The following is a 23,894-nucleotide window of genomic DNA, read 5'->3' as shown; positions in this document are numbered from 1 at the left end:
AAACTCCCCGAAAAACTTCCACCAATTCTTCTGTTGAAAATTCTTTTGCTGCCACTTCAGTGTTATCCACTTCAGAATTGTTTTCCTCTTCTTCATATGCAGTTTGTTCATCAATTTCAATGAGAGTTGCATCATCTAAGTCATTTGCATGTGAGTCAATTCAGTCATGTACATTGGCAGTGTCCAAAGTTTCGAACCACAAGTCTTTTCCGATCTTCACAATGTCTTCGGCAATTGTCTGAACTTGCGATTCAAAACCAGTGAAATCATTTGCCAAATGGGGCAAAACATGCTGCCAAACAGAACGCATGTTGTTGGCAATGATTTCTAGCCAAGATGCAGATATATTTTCGATCGCATTCCTGATGTTATTTTTCCAAAATGTTTGTAAAGATAATGATCCCACTCCTGTTGAAGCTTGAATCACTTGGGAAAAAGTTCACCGCAGATAATACGCCTTGAATGTAGTAATTACACCTTGATCCATGGGTTGTAAGAGAGACGTTGTGTTACGTGGAAGAAAGCATATTTTTATATTTTCATTGAGATCAGAAATTTCAGGTGAATGGCCTGGTGCATTGTCTAAAAGCAACAAAATTTTGAACTCCATCCCTTCATCTTTGCAGTAACGTTCAACTGTCGGATAAGAATAATTTATGAACCATTCTGTAAACGATTCTCTTGTAATCCATGCTTTCTTATGGACCGCAAGAGTACGGGCAATTTACTTTTTACGCAACCATTTAGAGCTCTTGGGTTTTCTGCTCCGAACACGAGTAGAGCTTCAATTTAAAATCCCCAGATGAGTTTCCACCCAACAAAAGTGTTAAACGATCTTTTGATGCTATATATCCAGATTGGGCCTTTCCATTTTCAGCTAAAAAAGTTCGTGAGGGAATTTTTTTTTCAGAACAGCCCAGTTTCGTCGACGTTGAAAATTTGTTCGTCCTTGTAGCCACCTTCCTCAATGATGTCTTTAAATTCACTGGGAAATCTTGCAGCAGCGTCTTTGTTTGCACTTGCACGTTCACCTGAGATACGAACATCGTGAAGCCCAACACGGTTTTTAAATCGGAAAAACCAACGACGACTGGCTGTAAATATTTCTTTAGTCTCCTCCTCTTCATTTTCTTCTTTTTCCTTCAGCCTGTTATAAAGGCTCATGGCTTTCGCTTGAATGATGTTTTGACTCAAAGAAATTCTCTTTTGATTACAATCTTCTATCCATATCAATAAAACACGTTCCATATTAATCCATAGCTAACTTCTTTGCTTAGATATCACTTTCGTCATGTAAGATGCTGTAGAAATTCCCTGCTCTTTATACTGATCCTTCTTTCGAATAATCGTTCGAAATGATGCTTCATTCATTCCATTTTCAACCGCGATTTTAGCAGACAATGCACCATCTTCATGGCACTTGATAATATCAAGTTTTGTTTTTCTAATGTAGGCCATTTACGTTTAGTACCTCCACCGGTTTCATTCCTTTTCCTTTTTTGACTCATCATTTCGTATTTAAAGGGGTAAAAAATAAATTGTGAAATAAAAAAGTTTTTGAAAAGCTATTACCATGTCCCGTCAGGATGGAACACTGATGCCACTGACTGCCTGAGGAGAGCTATTGGTGCATGTGAGACAATAGAGTTGGCACCGCAGCATATATGTACTCATACCCAGGTACGACAATCTAGGCTATTACTGTAAATTTTCGACATAAACTTAGTTTATTGCTTCTTCTGAAAACTGATAAATTTATTATAAGTTAAGATACAAAAATAAAAACAAACAATAGCTTTCAGGGCGATGGAATATTATAGTCATAAGTCAAACTTTGACTATTATGATACCAAAGGCCTTGTCGCAGACTTAAACTTAGTTGAAAACCGTGTTATAGTGAAACCAATGCTGTTTGAAGCCGCGATAAGCGAGGTATTGCTGTACTAATGACCTCACGTAGACTGTTCATTACATACCAGAATAGCAGACAATCGTCACGACCACACGACCAACACTCTTGATATTTTTCTCACGAAAAACCCAAGCACACGGTCGAGGTGAATAGTCCTCTAGGCACCTCAGATTACAATTTGGTAATGGTCTTTTCTCCAAAATACCATTTCGTTTTTGGCCATTCCCATCCTCATGTTGTTCGGCATTAGTAGATTGCAAAATGAGATTGATCTGTGATATTCTCTTCCTCTTTTCTGTTGGTTATATTACTGCTTTAAATCTTCTAATCTGAATTTATGCTCAGCTCGTGTCAGTGAAATTATTCTTGTAGGAATGAAATCCTTTATTCCACGCTCCACCTTAAAATCTTAGCATGCATCTAAACCGTGGTTTTCTAATAAATGGTCTAAGGTTGTTCAAGATAATGTTGCATATCGCACTTGGCTTGCATCAAAATCTAGGGGAACATTTCCTGTCAGTGCCCCCAACTTCTCAACAATTGTAAAGCAGTTATTAATCAGAACAAACCAGATTTTGAAAAGACTAAGAATAGAAAACCTTGCTTGACTGTAGTCGAGCACTCTGGTTTCTTGCCCAAAACTCTATTGGCCACAAATTTTGCTCACTTGTACTCCCACCTCGGTTAAAATCTAATGGTTCTATTGCCACCTCGGCTAAAGATAAAACGGTCCTGTTTGCATCCTATTCTTCTTCTAGCTCTTGTATTCAAGATCTTCGTAACTACCTCCTAGCATTCCCAGTGTAATCCACCCAATGCCTCCTGTAGAACTCTGTCAAAAGGATGGCAAAAGAATTTTGAACAATCTTGATTTTGGGGAATTTTGAACAATATCAAGGAAGATGCACGTCTTGATGATTTTTCTCCACTTGTTCTCAATAGTTGTGAGCCGTAGTTTACTCCTGCGTCACTTTTTTACATTTCCTTATTCCAATGGTGTTTTTGCTTCTGTTTGAAAATTGAGTAGATAAATTTCCATTGGATACTCGGAATTTGCATACCAGGATGCCTATTATAGCAAATAATCGCTTTCGGAGACTGTTCAGAATAAAATATTCATGAAAAACATTTTTTATTCCTGCTAATTTTGTCTAGCAGTGTATTTCACTAGAATTGCAATCGACAGAAGTTCAAGTCTGATATCAGCAAGTATCATTTTTCATCTTTTGAACCTTCAACCACCGAACAGTACTAAGCATTGGAGATTCTAATACCTTTTCGTGTTTGGGGTTTTCAAAAAAAAAATATACTAAGATACCTTACAGAACAGGTCATAAAACTAGAATTTTACGCCCTTCAAACTTAGCCGTTCAGTTTAATTAGAACTACATAATAATTACTGCTCTTCTCCCGTATACTCTTTTCTCTACATGCTCAATGATCACTGAATTATGGCCATCCATTCGTAATGGACTATGATGCATAGCTCGCTGCACAAAAACAGCTTCGTACGCTAGACAAGTGGTAATTTGCATATGGCCTTGCAAGTCAAAATGATAAAGTAGCACTTTGACTACGTCCCATAAAGTTATGGGACGTAGTAAAGATATCACACAAGTTTCAAGAGGGCATGAGTGTGCGTCAGCTGATTGTATATCGGAATCAGCACATCTCGATTGCTCAGGACCCATTGTGGTTAAGGTGTACACAGAATGGTATCGAACAGGTCAAACCACGTCCTACCGACAGAACTGCAAGGCGGACGCTCGTGACGAGCGATGGTGTAGCGCGTTGTACGGACTCAACAGCAGGTCACTGTGTGACAGTTGATTCAGTACAAAATGGGGAAAGCAAGAACAATATCCTAAATGACGATGCGCCACACACCCAGACGTAGTGGGTTCCACAGCAGACGACCCAAGAGACACCCTCTCCTCACCGCTGATGATCACCGACAGTGAATGTTGTGGTGTCAACAACAGGCTGGTTGGACTGCAGAACAGGGAAAGAGTGCGGCGGTCGGATGAATGAATCCAAATACCTAGTGCAACACGTCGACGCATGACATCGTGTGTGGCGCAAGGAACGCGAATCCATGGACCCATCGTGCATGGTGCTCACGATCCATGAAAGTGGCGATGGTTACATATGGAGCATGTTTTCTTGTCAAGAACTACAACCTGTGGGTTCGTATGAACCAACATTTCACTGGTCTGGTTTACCAACAGCTCATAGGAGACCATGCTCACCATGCCAGGTTGCATTTTTTTCTCGGACAGAAATTGAATTATCCAAGACGATTATGCGCCATGTCATTTCATCCGCACTGTTTACAAGTAGTTCGAGGAACGCAATGAAGATATCACCCATCTTGCTTGTCCTCTAAATTCGCCTGACCTCAATCCAGTTGAACACCTAAGGGATGTTTTAGAACGGTAAGTGAGGCGTGTGGACAAGCAACCGTCATTATTCTGACACTGGAAAGCCTTGCAGATCTTTATGTCCGTCTTCAGACATTTGTTGTTGTCTTTATGAAGTTGATACCTTAGCGGCAGTTATCTGTGCGAATGGTGGCCCAACATGATATTGTAAGGAATAAAGAAATAATAATTAATTAATTTCTATTTGTCCCATTTTAATGAAATTTTGGATGGCCCGACAATTTTCTTTATCTGAACGAAACACCAAATTTCATGAAAATCTATCCACTCGTAATCGAATTGTTGCACGAGGACGGAAGGACATGGTGTAGGCAATGGGCGCCTAAGATTAGGTTAAATGAAAATACCTTTTTTATGGATAACAATGCGAAAGATTTGTTTGACAGTAGTTATCCTTATCCAAAATATGAAAAGGTAATATCACGTTCAAGTTATAATTAATTTAATTTCGTTCCACAATTCCAAATTTTGTCTATTTACAACTGTGATCAATTAGCGCCATTTTTAAACAATGTAGAGAAGGAAACATTATACAATAAATGAAAGAAATTTAATTTGTTGTGTACAGAGGGAAAAAACGTAAATTAGTATTTCTTTTGATCTTTGAAAACGTTTTAATATTATAATAACATCTCTAACGGTCTCTGTTGACGTATTAAATTTCGCTTTACTAACAGCCTCTTTGTATTCCAGGTTATAGATAATCCCCTTTCATTAAGAAGATATTTACTCGTGCTGTTTGTTTTCATAGCCCCGGAGGAATGAACTTTGATGATATTTTGAATAGTTAACTACATTTTATTGTCATTAGACCTGCATCTGTATAGGCGTGTTTGGGAACACAATGAACCATTGCTATCGTAAAGTAAACCATTAGCTGAAGTCATTAACAGATTAGCAGCTTTTCCTGCCACGTATTTTAAGGCATTTCAAGTACACTCCATTGTACGGTGTATTATTCAAGCATATAAATGTAATCACGTTCATTTTACATGGGCCTAGTCATAGGAAGTGAGATGGAACTAGCGTTTCCGAATCATATAAGTATAGTTGTTAGATTAATAGGTCCAGTGTTTGGCACTGGACCGAACAATGGAATAAATCCATTTAACAAATATTTATATCTTTAGTTGGCCATCCAGTTTCGATTCGGGATCCTGCTAGCCACAAAAACAAATGGAAGGCAAGAAGACAGTCATCCTAACTTCATATAATTTTCGATAAAGACGAATAACGTCAACTATTTTATAATATCGAAGTTCTAAATTTTTATGATTAATTTAAAAGTAGTAATTTGATAAATTTATATAAAATCTTGATTAAATTATATAAAATGCGGCATTTTACACGAGCGTGTGTCATTGCCCTTAAATTTCAATAACAAACCTTATCAGACACGCATGCTCAGTTTACGAACAAATATAGATCAGTAACACAGACATAATAATCAAACAAATCTGTCTGGGATAATTTATTCTGTTTTTTTTTTTTTTTTTTTTGTGGAATCAGCAATAATAAATGTTGATCAGGCCGGTAACCTTTTAATGTACGTAGATGGATGAATTAAGACCTTTCAGACATAAAACTTGGCATCAAATAGAATTGTAAACATGATATAGAAAGTTTTCGTTTCTAAGTGAATGGGGGATTTCCTAAATTAAGATTAAAACCTGTTTCATAGAATTTTCAGAGCTGACTCCTCATTCTCAGTATATGACAAAGTTATTCCAGTTGAAAGGGGAGGGTGTAAAGTAATTAAGAAATCCGAGCTGCCGGAGAAACTGTGCTTAGAAAATCTTCATTTTTATTGCATTTTGTCAAATAAAAACCTTTCTAGCTAAAAAAAAAATAAATAAATTCCACTTAAATTACCAAGGCCCTTGACGATTTAGGTATTTTAAGTACACCCACTCTTTTTCAAGAGTGATGGATTGCTTAGGACTGTATAGAAGATTAAAACAATACCCCATTTATGTTGAAAGTAAATGGGCAAGATTAGAGCTGCTTTTCAGAATTTAACCTTTCTTCTTCTTTATCTTCGCCTTCTTCCCACGTTTATGTGGGGTCGGCATTTCCGTCCTTAATTATTTTCCTCCATTCCTCCCTATCCTGGGCTTCCTCTCTCCTCCACCCTCTCTCTTTTAAATCCTCTGCCACCTTGTCCTTTCATCTCAGCTTAGGTCTCCCCCCTCTTCCTTTTCCCTGTCACCTCCAACTTTCCACACACCTCTTCCCCACATACTCCTCACTTCTTCGTTCCAGAACCTAACCTTTATTCATCCAAATTATGCAGGGCTACTTCACTTCCGAAAGAGAAGAATTTTTCATTTATCAATGACAGCCGCGCTAAAAAGCAACATAGGGTTAAGTTTCTTATTTAAGGTATGCATTGCGAGTTCCATCTAGAAAAATAGGCAAGCGAACCACAGATGCATGCAGTTTACAGACACAATACACCAATGCGTCATAACAACAGCGGCAAATAAAAATAAAATAAGTCCGGAATCAGATTTTTATCCTTCAAGATTGTTTATCTCCAATCCCCCAATATACAACTGTGTTAGTGATGATATAAGCGTGCTTTTTATGTAACTTATGAAATCCTAATTCAGACGGATATGAAGTTGAGTAGACAAAATATTTTCGGAGTAGATCTCAGATAGTCCTTGAATTGACTTAAACATAAATAAAAAAATAACCGTTTTCTTCCATAGTACCGTTTTGTTTCTACACATGAAATACAAAATTCTGATTTGAAATCTATTTCATAGATTAGAACGTATTATTCGGGAAAGTACCCGAAGAATTGGATCACAATGTTATTTATAGACCCAGAAAGCAGTTCCGTTGGATAGACAATTTAATTTTATTTCATTTTTGGCACATCTCGAGCACCAAAAGTCGAAACTTATAGAAATCACATCCGGAAATCTACTAAACTGTTTGAATTGAACTCCGCTAGACATAGCTTCCTGGTTGGAAGAGCTATGGTTGGCGTAGACGGTCATGTTTCACCTACAGTGGAATACGTTGAATTTCATGACGCAAGACTAACCTGTTTGTCGACGAAAATTGACCTAAATAAAATACTTCTACATCCACGGACTTGCCCTACAGATATTTCCCTATAAATGTTTACGTTTCATACTGAGTGATCTTATTTTGTATTACTGGACTCTGGAAATAAATCGAAAAGAAACACACTCAATTAATAATATTTACCCAATTTTAAATATAGGGCTTCTTTTTTCTTAAAAAAAGGCATAAATGCTGTTTGATCCGTCTTTAATACCGATTGAGGCATTCGTATTCAAGTATTGCTTTCTAGTATGCTATTATTGGACAGAGAATTCGATGGGATGGACTTGTTATCTTTAGTTAACAAGTTATTTCCATATCTCGAAATTTAATACATTTGAGGCATACTGTTATACCATTGAATAGAACTTTCAAAAGAGCATTCACTGCCCTCGCTGTAGACTCGACTGAGATATATTTAACATGTTCCTCTTAATATTCAGCCATTCATTGACTCAGCATCTCTTATTTCCTGGATAGTTGGATGGAAATAAATCTAAGTTGAGATTCGTAAAGAGAAAGATCGATCATCGTAATGTTTGCTGTATAATGTAGTCCACAGAGCACAATTCATTATCCTGCGGAAGTACCTGACCCGTGACCATTTCATTTTATGCTACCATCAGTGTATTAATTCTTGGTTATTAAGCGTCCCAATGTCTTCTAATAAAACATGTCCCACAGTATCGTTATCCACGCCAGTTTATACATATCCAACAACCACGATGGCACTATGGTTTGATATTTGCAATAGTCTCATACTCACTGGAAGAATGGTTATCCCCTCCATAAGTGATATTGTATCCATCCCCAGGACCGCAGATTCACCTGTCAGATTCATCTAAGCTTCTCATTAAGATCCAAGACAGCCCCCCCCCCCCAAAAAAAAACATGCTGCTGTTCTTCAACATCCTTGAAATTGATCCAGAGAGATTTATTCGAGAATAAAGCTCCCATAGTAAATCTCTCCAAAACCCATTGCTTCATTTAACCTACTTTCCAAGAACTGTTTTTCCAGATGGTTCTGTAACACCCAGATTATCACCAGGTGGACACGCGAACCCCTTTTCTTCCAGTAGCAAACCAAAGGCCAAACTGGGTTGCTATGCTGCTGAAAAACATCCCAGCCGAAGAATGATAATTCACAAAACACTCAAAACAGCATGCCTTATCCTGTGTTCAGTTAATGGTATATACTATAACCCATCATGTATTTGGACATTACTTTATTATATGCTATTAAGGATCTCCCAAGAAAAATCTGCCAAATAGCAATGGAGGGATATTCCTCGAATTCATATCAACTTGGGTCGGATTCTAATACGAAATAATACGGTCTTTGAATTTTAAAAACGGCTGTAGGATCAACAGTGGTAAAAAAACTATAAAATATAAGAATAAGCGCGCATGTACCTTCATTCGTTTATTCATGAAAACGTTTCTTCATACTACGTACGTGTCTACTTATTCTTATGTTTTTATTATTGTAAATTCTATATATATTTTTTGTGTTCAGAGGTGAACTTCTACTGTGAAATAAAATTAATTTTAATAATTGTTTTCTCCAAACCCTCTTTGTTGCACTTTAGATAGAAATACTGCACCAAAATTCATTCTTCCTCATCCAGTTCTGGTAATTCCAAGAAAACTGCAACCTGTTCTTTTGTCTCTTTCATAAAATGGTATATAACCGTGTTTCGTGTTACTGTAGCCTACTCCAGGCAAAAGTGCCTTCGTACAGGTGTCGCCTTCGTTCGTGATTGTACTGAGATGTTATTGGATTCAGCCTGGCCTGTTCCTGCATCTCTAAAATCCGGACCAATCTTCCGCCTCTCCCGGCTTCGAACGTTGGTTTTCAACTAGCAACATGTCGCCATAATCTCAGCGCTCATCATGGGGGATATACTAGTATGTTCACCCGCTCGCCTATACCGTTACTTTGCTCTCAAAGTCGGCTAGCTTCCATCACTTGACTATTTTGTGCTTTAGACTACTGGAGGCGTTCGCTGTGACATTGTAAATAGCAGTGCTTGTAGAGCTCAGCCGCATTATAAAAGTTGATTTTGTACGTCAAATCTCAGAGGACTTAGAAGTCGGCTACTGGCTAAAAGATATGAGATTTCTTTTTTCAGTGGTTTACCTTTTCTCCCTGAGAGACTTCTATTTTGATTTGAAACAAATACTAACGAAAATATCAGAATTTTTTCTCACTTGCGTTAAATACGTGTGATCGATATTTTTAAAAACAAACGCTGTTGTTGATAGATTATTTAGTTTATTCATTTAATAAATTTTATAAGTGTTTATGATATATAAAACCTCTAAAGAATACTACATAGGTAGATCTGTTAAAAAGAAACGGCTGGTGATATAATTCGAGTACTCAAATTATAGTTTGTTCTCCAGATGTAATGTTTCAAGTTCTTTAGTGCAATTGTATCATTTAATAAAAAAAAAGCAGGGTTAAGAAGCAAACAAAAAAAATTAAGCCTGCGGTGTCGCCTACACACACACAAACCTTAATAACTGGTAAAACTTCCAATGTTTCCTTTCTATCAGAGAAAGAAAAGAAAATGCTGACAGCCATCCTAATCTCCCAAAATTCCAAATAAAGCTTATCCGACTAAGAACCTCTTCGAGATCGTACAATCTATTATTAGAGAAGTACAGTTTCAATTACGTGCACTATTCTAGGCGTTGGAACGATCTTGCTTTCTTAAACCCCATCAGCAATGCTTGACCATTCTTCCAATTTATAGCGGGACTAACAAGCTAATTCTCAATAGCAAAAATGTATTGCTTAGCCAGCATGGTCACACTGTTGCCTCGCGCCTTTTGGTCTCCATTTCTAGAGTCCCTTCATATAGAAATCTTAGTAGTCTTCTGAAGAATATTCATAAAACTGATCATTTGTGAAGAGTAATTTAAAATGTCTTCCAAATAAGTTAAAATTTTTAATCGTAACTTATAAATCTAAACAAGATTAAATGGTCTTTTGCCAAGAAAACTACGTTACTTTATATTAAAAGAGGTAATTTCAAATGGATTGAATAACCTGAGTGCTATTAGAATCCTTCCTCTTGCTCAGACTATACACGCGAGTGAGGAAAGATGATTGTAGGAGTGACGTGTGGAAATTTGACTTCAGTCAGCAGATATTCGACTGTTGTTGGAACAATCTTGCATCTGTTGTAGAAGTGGGTTGTTTGAATAATTTCAAGGAAGAATTAGACAAATTAGAAGAGGGAACAGACACGTGCCATGAAAAGTTTTTTGGATGATGTTATGAAAGGATCGATGATAAGTTCAAAGTCATGGTTGGAGACCAACAGTACATTTGTATTCCAAATAAGTTATTTAAAATTTTAATTATAACTTACAATTTTAAATAAATGTATGGCCAGTTGCAAAGAAAACAATATTTAATTATAATAAAGGTTTTTATAGGAGAGGATAAGTATATCCTACTACAGCAATCGCGAAAAACATTCAGAAAAATTTCAAAATAAACGAAATTTAATGCAGGTATATGAATTAATCAAAATAAAAAAAATACCAATCTTATATGAATTAATCAGCATTAAAATTTCAAGTAGGCAGAATAAATATTCCAACTGGGCAACCTTTACGTTTTTTTTTTTTCTTTTTTTCGTTCTGTTCTAACAGCATCTTAGACCACAACCCAGAAAACTAAAAGGGTGACCAGAAAGCAAGCGGTGAGTGATTTATGAATGGCCAGAGAGAGTGAGATCCTTCACAGTCCATTCTTCATGCAGTATACTATTTGTTCCCTGGTCATCTAGTTTGATCAATCACTTTCACAACACGCCCGCCACCTAAAGATGTGGACCATATATATATTGTGTCGTAATGCTGCTGCGTGTCTTGCGAATTTTACAATGATATATGAAATAGCACAAAATATTACTATGTACATATTTTTATGAACCAGTCGGTCGTAATTTTGATTGCCAATATTTGACATAATGAAGAAATATTTGATTTTCAGTGGACTTCTTTAGCTTGACTTTCTTGTGAGACCCATTCCTTTGATGTCCCACAAGCATTTTGACTATAGTAGACCACATGTTAGCACGCTGTCAAGACAGCAAACAAAATCTATAAACGTGATATCGGAATCCTTGGCTACAATACCCCTGTAATGCCTCTCTTTGGCATTACTGTTCCTGTCTTCAATCGCAATCGAGTCCTCTTTTGCTCAGTCTCGCTTCTGGTAATTTTCAGAATTCACAGTGCAGTTTGGTTAACTTATTGAATAGGTGCATATATGTGCACCATTCCATCGGAAAAATGCGATTCTATCATTGCGGAACGACATACTGGGATCAAATAGTATGTCCATGGAGTTTTCATTGATTTTCAAAGACCGTTTGCCTCCATTTAATGGGACAGTGTTCTCATGATGCTGCGACTAGCAGGCTGCTCAAATAAAAGATCTTTCGAATGGTCAAGGATCACTTTATGCATTGAACGATTGGTTCGATTTTACGGGAAATGACCATGGGTTACCCACGGAGATCGGGTTTTGGCACCCTAATGTGGAACTTAGTTGTGGAGGATTGGTTCTGAAAGGACTTTGAGCATATAGCGAAGGTGGCGTAAGCTACCGGTCTGGTAGCTATAAATGAGGTCAAGACACATCTTAAATGACCATAGCAAGTGGTGTAGGTTACATAAATTAACTGGGTCAGGAACTAAAACAAGGACAAGAATCTTTAAGGGCCGTCTGTCACGCGGAAGACCGTCAGTTGTAAGAATGAATGGGTTGAATTTACTCTCAGCAAGGCAATTAAAATATTTGAGAGTTGTGCTGGATGGTTTTTTAACATTCAACTCTCACGTTGCGTATGTATCTGATAAGATACGGGCATTTATTGGGATGGTTACCCGGATCACTAGAGTTGGCTTCGGAATACAAGGAAAGACTCTGGACTTGCTGCACGAATGTGTATTTATTCCAGTGGCAACTATGGTGCCCCTATTTGATTTGAGCGTGTAAATGGAACTGTATTTACTAAGAAGCTTAGTTCAATTCAGATGGTAATTCTCCTCAGGATATGCATGGTATGTAGGACGAATAATATATAGTGTTTCTTGTCTAGCGGCACTGGGGGGTTTCTCCTACAAACCGCGAAGTATGCTTTGTGACGCAGTACCAACTTTGTAAATGACAGAGAAACTAATTGTGTTAGTTTGTGTAGTATAGCGTTGGGTTATGTTGGTCTGTTGTTCGTCCATGCATGCAGGACGGTGTCAACCTCAGCTTTTAGAGAGAGAAAGAATCTTTATTGCCCTTCACGGCCATAAAGCCAGGGGTTTACAGCCTCCCGATACATCCGGGATAATCGAACAATTATTTACAAAAAAAAGGTAATTATACGAACGAAAACATATTTTAATACAAAGGAGAGAACTCCTCACGAGAGTTAGGTCTGATCGAGCTGGCTTAATATCGAGATAAGAGCACCAGCTCAATCAGACAGTAACAGATGCAAGGTACACATCAGTCATTGCTGATTAGTCCTGCTTGTCATAAATTTTTTCCGGTAAGTCCGGTCAACAGCGAATTTGTTCAGGTGGGCGTCAAGTGCCTGGGTTTACTTGAGCACTTCCTTAGGGAGGAACCTGTCCGAGAGATGGAATCGTGCTGAACACAAGTGGAGCTCGGGATTGGCCCTAAGGGCAACAGGTGGAATCCTCCAGCCACAGGTATCCAAGAATGAAGGTGTTCTATTATGCATGTTATCATCTTGACTGTTGCTAGGAGGCGTTGTTCGTCGACTAAGGTGGGAAGCCGTGGAATCCCGAGAGAGAGAGAGAGAGAATTGGCAAGCTGCGTGGTGCGAATCAGAGCTGGGAGGTTGTGCTTCCTGTTGGCCCACTTTAGGAGCCAGAATTCTTCGGCAAAGAGGGGTTTCTTTATTGACGGTGCCGCTGACGCCCAAATTTCAGCAGCATTGAGTAAAGGTGGAAAGATAACTGTTCTTATGTACTTCACGGTTGTCTTTTTATCGGTGATATGTAGGAGATGTTTTGCTATTTACCGGAGCCTTGAAGCACGTGTGAGAAGCATGTCTATGTGGGCGTTAAATCTAAGTTTGGAGTCGAATACAACGCCCAGATCACGATGGCTGAACACAATTGGGATGAGGGTGTTGCCGATCGAAGGCTGGAGAGATGGAGTTTGCTTCAATGAATACACCATGAATTCGGACTTAGCAGGATTGATCTTGAGCCCAAACTGGCAGAGGTTAAGGTGTGACTGCGGTGAGAGTGTTGTTAATTTCCACTTTTACCAGATCTAGGTCTTGACCGGGGATGATGGCATTGAGTATCCTGATATCATCCGCATAGCTCAGCAGACACCGAGAATGTGCAACCAGTGGTGAGATAATAGATGAAAACAGAAGACCCGAAAGGACCCCTCCTTGTGGGACTCCTGCAGTGACGGATCTTGTAAGGGTGCGATCTCCTGTATGAAGCTTTATAACTCTGTCATGCAGAAGAGAGGAGAGAAAGCATAGTATGTTCCCTGTGATCTGGAAGTGGCATTCCAGGAGAATGAGAAGTTGGTTTACTTGGGCGGCATCAAATGCGGCCTCAATCTAAGTAAGTAACAGCTAGTTCTTTCCTTTTCTCAAATGCTGACAGGATAGTATTCGTGGTCGCTAGCAGATTGGTGATCATTGATCTGTTGGAAGGGAGTAGTGAATTTGGGCTGGATTACTGGGCAAGATCTGCTTAGTGAGTATGGGAAGTAAGCCCTTCTCCAGGTTGTTGTTGTTGTTTGGTTTTTAGGAGCATTAGGAACTAAGGCCATATTGCTCCGGGGATATGCGGTGGTCATTCCCTGACCTTTCCGCATCCTCTTTATTTGGTGATCATGGGCTCGAACCCCGGTCTAATCAAGAAGCGTGTGCTACGCACTGCTGCTCCTGCCCACCTGACTATGGAGGCGCCCCTTCTCCAGGAGCTTCAGCAGGCTGGAGGAGTTGGTGATGGGTCGGTAGTGTTTAGGTTGCGATGGCGACTGAACTTTAGCTAAAGGTTTGATAAGATTTTTTTAAAGTTTTTCTACTGCTGTGGGAAAATCTGGTTCGAGCGCAACTGGTTGAAGATAATTAAAAGTGGCTGAATAATGTACGGACTTAGGCATTTGAGTATGAATTGGGAACTCCATCATCACCGGTGGTTGACGAGGCAGGTCGAGAATTGATGGCTACAACAAGCTGTTGTTTTATGATCTGAATGATATTCAACACTTCGTGCTGGGTGGGCTCTGTTGGTAGAGCCAGATCTGAGTTTGGCATAGGATTACGGTTAAATCTTGTGACGAAAGCGAGCCACAATTCAGGATCAAGTTGCAAAGGAAAGTGAAGGTTCACTTTCTTGAATGGAAATTTTCCTTTAGCCAGATCACGGTTAACGTATAATTTGAGTGCCTCAGATTTCAGGCGATTAAATTGAGCCCGTGCCCTTGAATAAACGATGAGGTCATTGATATTTTGCGACTGTTTCCATGTGCGATTGAGCTATTGCTTCAGCTGGAAACTCATTTTCAGTTCTGAATTATACCAAAGTCTTGTATTTGGACTGATTGTGATTTTTTTAGAGGCAGCATATTTGGCAACCGTGTTGATCCAGTTTGTGAGAATATTCACAGCTAGTTCTGGATCACAAGTCTCTAAGGCCACCCAGGGAATGAGAGAGGTGGCTCTGATGCACTTTCTACATCAAGTAAGTTGGGGCTAGTGATGTCAACCTTTTTTGTTGTCTTTCTGGCTTCTAATTTGGGGGCTGGCAGATATGCAGTCATGTATTGGGACATGATCAGAGTCAAATGACGTTTCTGCAATGTAATCAAGGGTGCAAGGGATAGAGGCTAGAACTAGATCTAAGAGGTTATTTCCCCTGGTTGGAGCTTCATTAATAAGTTGTAGGTCAGCACATCTGAAATGTGCAAGAAGATCCTTTTTCAGATCACCACAAATTAAGTGAGAAGCTGTGGAATGCAGCTGATTGATTAACCAGTTGAATACTTCAAGGATGATTTGCTGGGAAGGCGTTGGGTGGGGGTATATGCACCATACAGATGTCAAACATCACGAAGTTGTGTCCTAACGTAATGAGGATTGCTTCATAATTGGGAGAATTGATGGATTTATTATACAATAGCTTGAAAGCAGATTTCTTGTAAAATATTGCGACGCCTCCACCCTTGCATGCAATCCGAGATGTGAATACGACCCCATAATCAGCTGGGGCAGCTGCCGCTAGGAGATCATGCGTTAACCGGCAAATTGCCTGTTGATCTACATCTGGGGTACTGCGGATTAACTTATTTTGTGCATCGTGGTATCCCCAACTCCTTTCTGAACATAGAAGTGGACATCCTGGCGAATCCGTTAATGAGTGCCAAGCAGCGCTCCTTCAAGATGATTTAAATAGCTCAAGAGTGGTGATAAAAGTGTGTTTTAATGCAACAAAATGCAAGCTTATAAACTGGCGGAGTTGAATTAAAAAGTGTAGAGGAAGCAACGGAACTGGGAATTATGATATGCGTGGATATGAAGTTTTGTGAGCAGTGTAAACAAGACGGCCAGGAAAGTCAATGGTGTTCTGTCGATGATTTATCGAACAATAGCCTATGGAGATAGGAGGTCATCATCCCACTGTATAGGGGACCTTATCTAAAAAAAAAAAAACACACAGCTTCTTGAAAGAGTCCATAGTGAGATCTCATGGTGAGATCGCCAAATGGCAACGGCTGTATGAGGGAAAGAAGAGAGGGTTTCACCGTTATAAAAAATTCCCGAACTATGAGCCATAAATTCAATTTACGGGAAAGAAGTTTAGACTAGATTGCAGAAAGCTTTCTTTTAGCCAGCGAGTTGTCGATTACTGGAAGAACTTGCCTCCACATACAGCTGAGGTTAACAATTTAAAGAAATTAAGGGTCATCTGGACAGTTACCTACATGAGGAGTAAAAGTCTGTGACTTCCTTGCACTATGTGGCCAATACTATTAGCGAGAACTGAAAAATCCAATAAAAGTTCCGTTAAAAATTAACGCAAGTTTAAACAACAGGATGTAGTATTTCCAGTATACGAATACAGATTTAAAAATATGTTCCAATGCCAGATGAATTTTAAGATGGCTGCTAGAAGTAGTATATAAAGATAAAATTGTATGAAAACGAAAAAAGAAATAGTTCACAGTTTAATTCTGTTCATTCTAAGAATAAAATTAATTAAAAGGCAGAAATTAAATGAAAATGAAGACCTAAGTTTGCAGTATTCCATTTTAAATTAAGTTCGCTGCCCTCTGTTTCTTAAATATTGATTTAATCGGATATTCGCAATTAGAACATAATAATATAACTTGTTATGAGCTGTTTCCCACTTCAGCTAATTGTGTACATCGTAAGTGGAAGGGCCTGAGGCATAAGTTTATAGGATTCGCTTAATTATCACGCCTAATGGAAGCTTATGCTCATAGAACATCACATTAGTACAGCGTCATGAATCCGCGATGTCTCATCGCATCGACCAGAATATGAACGGCACGTAAGCTATTTAAACTATCTGTCTATCCCAAAACATTAAGTTAATAATATACCGAAATTACGAACAACATAAATATAAGCTCGTAAAACAATTTATTTACTTTTATGTGATGTTTAGTGTAGATAAAATATGCTTTGTTAAAACAATGACATAGCTAAAAGATATTTTACAGTATGACCCATACTGGATGATCTTTGCTGGTCTTTGGTTCATATTACAATGATATACATATTGCTATATATTACAATGATAACAGATAATAATTTAAACTCGATGATCTCTTTGAGTTAGTCTTAGTTTAAATGCTGAAACGAATTCCACCTTTAGACTTTGAAATCTCTATAGGCAGATAAAGTAGGAGAGTTCTCTATGATATTCTTGCACTCTTTTTCCATAAATCATGTTAAAGACTAAATAGTATTTATTAATCCGTGATTAAACAGGGCTTCTCTCCATTTTCGTAAGTACAGCGCGTTAAGAAAAGCAGTTTCTGCACGAAGTAATTTTCAGAGACCAGCAACCTCCCATGTTGCAACATCGCCACGAGTTGCTGTTGTGTTGCACTTCAATAAACAGCACCTCTGTTTTATCGACAACTCTTTTTGCAATAACACGCTATTGGCAGCTGTTTAGAAGGGACTTTCATCTGCTCAGGAGGCAGTGCCACTTCAGTACAGACCAATGTATTTTAAAAGTGATGTTTATTTTCAAGGAAAAAGTTATGGCAACCACGCACTAATTTTGATTGTCAGTGCCAGGTAAAGAACATTGGCTTTCCCTGCAACCGTTATTATATCACAATTTGAGCAGATGGACACACATCAATTCTGAGATTAAATAATAGTTTTTCATGTATGAAATTGGAAGATTTTAAAAGCGATTTTGTATTACTGCGTCTTAAAAAGAACTGACTGCTTAGCACGGATATAAAGGAACAGAATTCATTCGCACAAATCTGTTTGTGTACTGCGCCTAAATGAGCTAAATCCGATACCCATTTCTCTCTCTCTTGCAAACACCTAAGTGGCTGACTAAACTGTAATTTATATGAACGCGCTATCAAATCGGAGCAGTAGCCTCCCTTCGCAGTGCCACAGCTTCAAGTTGTTGCCACTGGCATTGCCAGCTCGTGCGTGGGTTGCTTTTATGGTTGAAGTTTCCGTATTTCTTCGCTGTTTCTCTCGCGTGTTTCCAGGCGAGAGAACGTATTTGATTTATTTATCAAATTTCTTTTCACTTTTTGTTTTTTTAGATCAGCACATACTGTATCCAAACAATTGTACGATTGGATGGATAAACGAATCCACCAAATTCTTTTCAAAGTTCTTAGATCTTTTTACAGTTGAATAATCGGTTTTGAAGGTATCGCATTAAAGCGAGAGATTTGCAGTATTGAATATATTTCTGCTAGTACATGAATTCCATTGTGTATGTTTATTTTCTGTTAGTGAGGCTAGATGAGGAAATGTGATTTGAGTTTGTTAAAATGAATGACTTGAATGCATGCTTCAGATATTCTAATCGTTGTTAATTATATCAAATCGAGGCATGTAATAAATAGAATAGATATTAAAATTGCATTATAAATACCTTGAAATGAAATCAGTGTTGCATGTCTAAGGGAGTGCAGTAGCACACGTTCTTTGAATAGACCGGGGTTCAAGCCCCTTATTGCTAAATACGGTCGATCTGCCAACCCGCAGTGGACCAGGGTGGCAGATTATGGTCCATTTCCTTCAACACGAATCGTTGAGGATGCTTCTATCCTGCAGTGGATTGATAATGGCTGCAGTTTTTATTGCATGTCTACAGTTTGATTCAAGAACTTGTATGATCCAGCAACAGAAAACACAAAATATTCCTTGGAACGGTTAAATACCAAAGACGTAGTAGAACAAATTGAAATCAGTAGAATTTAGAATCATACTTCCAAGGACCTTAACCCTCTTTTTAAGCGCAACGTGAATCGGTGCCTATCTGACAAACACCTGTAAATTATGGGCTCCAGGAACTTCGTGAGCCTATTCATGTAATCCTGTGTTATTTATAACATTGTTTATAACTGGACGCCAAAATGGAAGCAACGGGCAAAAAATGGTTCTGTTTCTAAATCAGGATGTCATTCATCTAAAAACCTTTGCTTTGATTACTATTCCAGTCGAATTTCATCAAACATCGTTGATGTTTCAGCCAGTGAGACGAGGTGTGATCAAAATCTTAAAGTAAAAGTGGGCAAAGTGAAACTTGCAGTCTGATTTTATGTGAGCTACAGATAAATTCTATTCATTCTTAAAATAATAAATATTAAAGAAAATATTTTATATAATGAAACAGACATGTATAAAATATGAATAAATACAGTTATTAAAATAAAAATATAAATACATGATTCCTATAGCAGAGAATCCAGAGGAATCTTAATAGTATTAAAAATTCAGTTTGATTTATAGAACAAAGTTTATAATTAATAGCCCATAACAGTGATTTGTTATAGGATAGGATAACCACACTGGCTTTAGAAACAACGTCGGCATCGAGATTTACCCTTAAACATTATAAAGATAAACAGCAATATCTATAGGATCATTTATTCGCGTTCACCTGAACATATCAACTCTGTACTTGGTGTCGAAGCCAAGAGATCATGGTCAGTTTGCATTGATATGAACATCTCTAGAACTTACTACTAAAGAATCTTCGTAAGTCCTCTGGAATTTCCTTCTAACCTATGCCAGATGTTGGTATGCGCCTGATGTTCCGAGCATAGACTGAGAACGGTCTCATTTTCACAAAACTCGATTTCTGCTAGTAAAGCGTGTATCGAAGTTCGGAGGACACAACTGTTTTAGAAGTTGTATACAGGGAGAATGAGCACCAATTGTCCCACTAGAAGACCAAAACTCTAACCCCCAAATTTTCTTTAGAGAAAGCTCTAAAGAAATTAGATTCTACAGCCTATATTTCAGTTGCACATCGAAGCACCAAGCAAATTGAGTATATCTATTTCATGAGTAGGTTTTTGCTATGCATCCTGTTTTACGCCCTAAAAGGCTCTTTAGAAATTTGGAGCGCTGGTATTGGATGTGCACTGTATATGATTAGATAGTGATTCGAGTATCACTAAAGGGAATTTAACTGATTTCGAGATGGCCAAGGAGTATCCTACTAGAAGCGGTTTTATGGATAAAAAGCTACATTAGCGCATCCTCTGGGGAAAATATTACGTAGCTGGATTTATCCGGATTGATGGCAAGTTTGAAGAAGGTTTAATGACCGGGCATGTGTAGGCTGAATTTATAGTCCTTCAAATAGGCCTCTCTAGTTGGAAAAGTTCTGACTCATAATAACTGCAGTGGGATACACTAACCCTATTACAGTCATATACGGTTGGTGTATTCCATTGCAGTTATTATGAGTCATGAATTTATAGTGGCCATCGTTCTCTGATAGCATTGTACTACTGAAGACAGTACAATTACTTTTATTTATTTCAGTCCAAGGTATAAATCCTACCAAAAATGGTCTTAGTGCCAGGGGTTACAGAACACAGTGTTCTCTCTTAGGCTGGAGGTCGGGAGTTTAAGAGTAAACTGTCATAAAAGAGGCTGCCATCAAGATTTTAAGCTTCTGCCCTACCTAGAAGTGAAACATTTTGTTATAGGTAGTTGAATTTAATTTTTAGGAATATACTGCATACACACATGACAGGAAATCACCATCTATATCTACTAGGAGTGCACTCTGAAACAGAAAGATGAAGTTGACTATATATAAAATTATGTATAGAAATTGAAGTTTATAAAAATGTAAAAAAAACCGAATAAATTTAAAAATTAATTTCAAGGCCCGATTTGTGACATTCAATAATAGGTAGTTTATATTTGATAGTTTGCTTATTAAAGTTAGTTAACAGTAGCATAAGAACATAATGGCCATTAAAATAATCAATGTAAAGGACAAAAGTAATAGTTGGTAGCTGTTCAGGATATGATTTGGCTTTGTAAGACAATGTATAACTACAACTGTATGGTAATACACTTAGGGTGGTCGAAAATGAAAAAGACCTTGGAGTAACTGTCCAGTCAGATATGAAGTTTTCTGAGTAATGAGGACAGGCTACCAGAGCAGATTATGGCTCATTGTCAATGATATACAGGAATTTTGCTATTAGGGAAAAGGAGGCGATTATCCCTTTGTATAAGGCAATGGTCAGACCACGCCTTGAGTACTGTATACAGGTCTGGAGGTCTCATTTTAGGAAGGATGTAGAGTTGCTAGAACGACTACAGAGAAGGACAACAAGATTGGTGAGGGGAACGAAGGGATCCTCTTACCAAGAAAGGCTTAAGTTCTGCAAGTTGCACATCTGGAGACCAGGCACCTGCTAGATGATCTGATTGAGGTGTATAAGGCCTTGAATGGATTGAGCACGCTGAATTCTGATGGGATTCTTCCGCTTGCTGAGATTACGAATCTGAAGGGGCATAAATTCAATTTGAGGAAAGACAGTAGTAGAATAGGGGTGCGGAAATTTGCCTTTAGTCAGAGGGCGGTTAATTGCTGGAACAAACTTCCATCTGTCGTTGTGGAAGTTGATAGCTTAAATTCAAGGAGGAACTGGACAAACGTTTTGATGGAATCAATGTGAAATTGTTTTTTTTTTTTTTGTATGATGCTACGTAAGCTCATACGCTTGCTTTCTTGCATTGACATGCCTCTATTACCATAAGTGTAAAAACTGAGGAGACAACATTAATTGTTGGAAACTGACCTAGAGATCATTAGCTCTATCAGCGGTATATTAATAGATAGTATTAATAGTAGATATAGATTGCAGTAACAGACTCGCATTATCAGTAGGTACTTCGGAAGTGAAAGAGTGAGTCATTTAATTCAGAGTGATGCCTTGTTCGTACGAAATGCTGGATTTAAATAGGTGCGCTAGTTCCAGGAGGAGACGCTTGCCTGTTCATTTTGACAACGATTTGTGTCCGTGTCCAACTCCCCCACAACCTCCAAAAAACCTACTGCATCTAATTCGTTCTTTCGAAGCACATCATTCGGGCCATTACTTGAGAGAGAGAAAAAGAAGTGCGCTCTGGTCTTTTAAATTTACCGAATTTACCCTGTGGCTTTTTCATACCATTTGAGTGTAAATCAAGCGTTGTTTTGTTTGCATACCAAGTTACACATCATCTTCTTACAAATTACTCCCCCTTCTTGCGCTGTAATGTTGAGTCTAAGCTTAAATTTAGAAAAAAACGCAGGGTTTCTAGTAGCACATCACTTTGTTAACAACAGCTGTCACTATGAGAAACTATTATTCCTCCCCGGAGTACTCTTCCAAATACGTGTGCAACTGTCTTCTTAGTTTACTCACACATTTGTAATCTTTGATAGTTTTTCATGGCATAATGTTAAAATATTTATAAAAAAACAATGAAAGGAATTTTTGTAAATATGTTAGAATATAGATGAGCAGCACTCTGTTGCTTATAGTTAAAACTTTTAAAAGAAATGTGTTCTTAGAGTAAAAATTAAAATTTGCAATTAATTTCTGATGTGGAATATTAAGTATTGCATACAGATTTTAAGAAAGTTCCCAAAAATGAACTATCATTATAAGATTCAATTTCTAGTGCCCTTTTCGAGCATTGAACTAAGGCGTGAAAAGTGGGAGAAAATTTCTAGTACACTATCCAATGTGTGAATGCAATGTTTCCTCGGAACGGTCACAACTTTCAAGTAGTACAAATACAAAAATAACTTACAAGCGAACAACAGGACCGAGTTTATCAGGAATGTCGATGACTGATTCTCCACAGCATACACAGGCGAGTTCGGTAATATTTGCGCTTTTAATACAGTGACAGCCATCGTAACACTCCTCAGTCACTTCAGTTTCCGTGATGCCGGAGGGAGCGGGATCCTCTGTCGTTGTCGATTTCTCGAGCGTCACTTCTTGAGTTGCTAAGGACGAAATATGTAATAAAATTACAAAAAGCTGCCCCAGAAACGCGGAACGTCCTTCGGAGATTTGAAAGTTCATTATTATTAGCCCGTCAAACACTATACCTTCTCCAAAAAACTTTGAAAAGCACACCAACCCCCCTCAAGTGATATATTCAGATGCTTAGTAAAGTGAATATTTATCACTTAATCTTTATGGAGAAACTTTGGGATGTTTGAACTATCGCGGGACCGCAGCAAACACGTGCATAGTGAGTAACACTCCTCTTCTGTGTTGGTCAGCGTTGTCGGCGCAAGTTTATGAACAGCGCGTGGTTCTTTCTGCGACGGCGCTGGAAGTGTTGACAACTGTGAACGCAGTCGGGAGGCATGAGCCTTGTGCAGACCTGCGGTCGCCTATATATCACACATTAAATTGGCGCATACAGCATCGACTCTGCTTTCTGTCAGTTGGAATTGACAGCAGAGGTCGCGCAGCAACAAGTAGACGACTTCTTTTTTTCTTTTTCAATAAAAGCAGGTCCTAGAAATCTTTCATTTTGGTTATTTTTGTTACCTTCACGTCCGGGAAACCTGAAAACTTAAAATATTGTTTGAAGTGCGAGTAGTATGGTAGAAATGAACTGTAGTATCCGTTTTTTTTTTTGGGAAAATAAATTTAAAAATTTTGATAATTATTAAACATCCCATGAAAGTACTTCAGATTTGCTTTTTGAGGGCTTACAGTATTTTAATATTTTATTCAGAGTATTCAAAAGAATTTTTTCCCTTTTAGGCGTCATTTTTTCCACTCTCTCTCACATCCTCGCCAGAGTTTTCGTAAGATTAATCCCGGAAGCCATAGTAAGGGATATACGAGTACCACCTCAACTCATTCGAAGCAGTTTTGGTTAACAACCTGTCAT

General features: G+C 38.2%; 1 protein-coding gene across 1 annotated transcript in view; it reads right to left on the bottom strand.

Annotated features, from left to right (window-relative positions):
* The window catches only part of LOC150084586 (lutropin-choriogonadotropic hormone receptor-like), a 240,562-nt gene extending 217,319 nt beyond the window's left edge, over positions 1 to 23,243 (bottom strand). Inside the window, exon 1 of the mRNA XM_090376297.1 lies at positions 22,791 to 23,243. Coding sequence (XP_090232423.1) covers positions 22,791 to 23,068 — 278 coding nt within the window. The 5' untranslated portion in view covers positions 23,069 to 23,243. The remainder of the gene's footprint in view (positions 1 to 22,790) is intronic.
* Between the last annotated feature and the right edge of the window lie 651 nt (positions 23,244 to 23,894).

Source organism: Mastigoproctus giganteus, chromosome 6 (assembly GCF_048544385.1).
Source record: "Mastigoproctus giganteus isolate SK-2022 chromosome 6, ASM4854438v1, whole genome shotgun sequence".
In the NCBI taxonomy this organism is placed as follows: domain Eukaryota; kingdom Metazoa; phylum Arthropoda; class Arachnida; order Uropygi; family Thelyphonidae; genus Mastigoproctus; species Mastigoproctus giganteus.
This window is presented reverse-complemented; position numbering and strand designations above follow the sequence as displayed.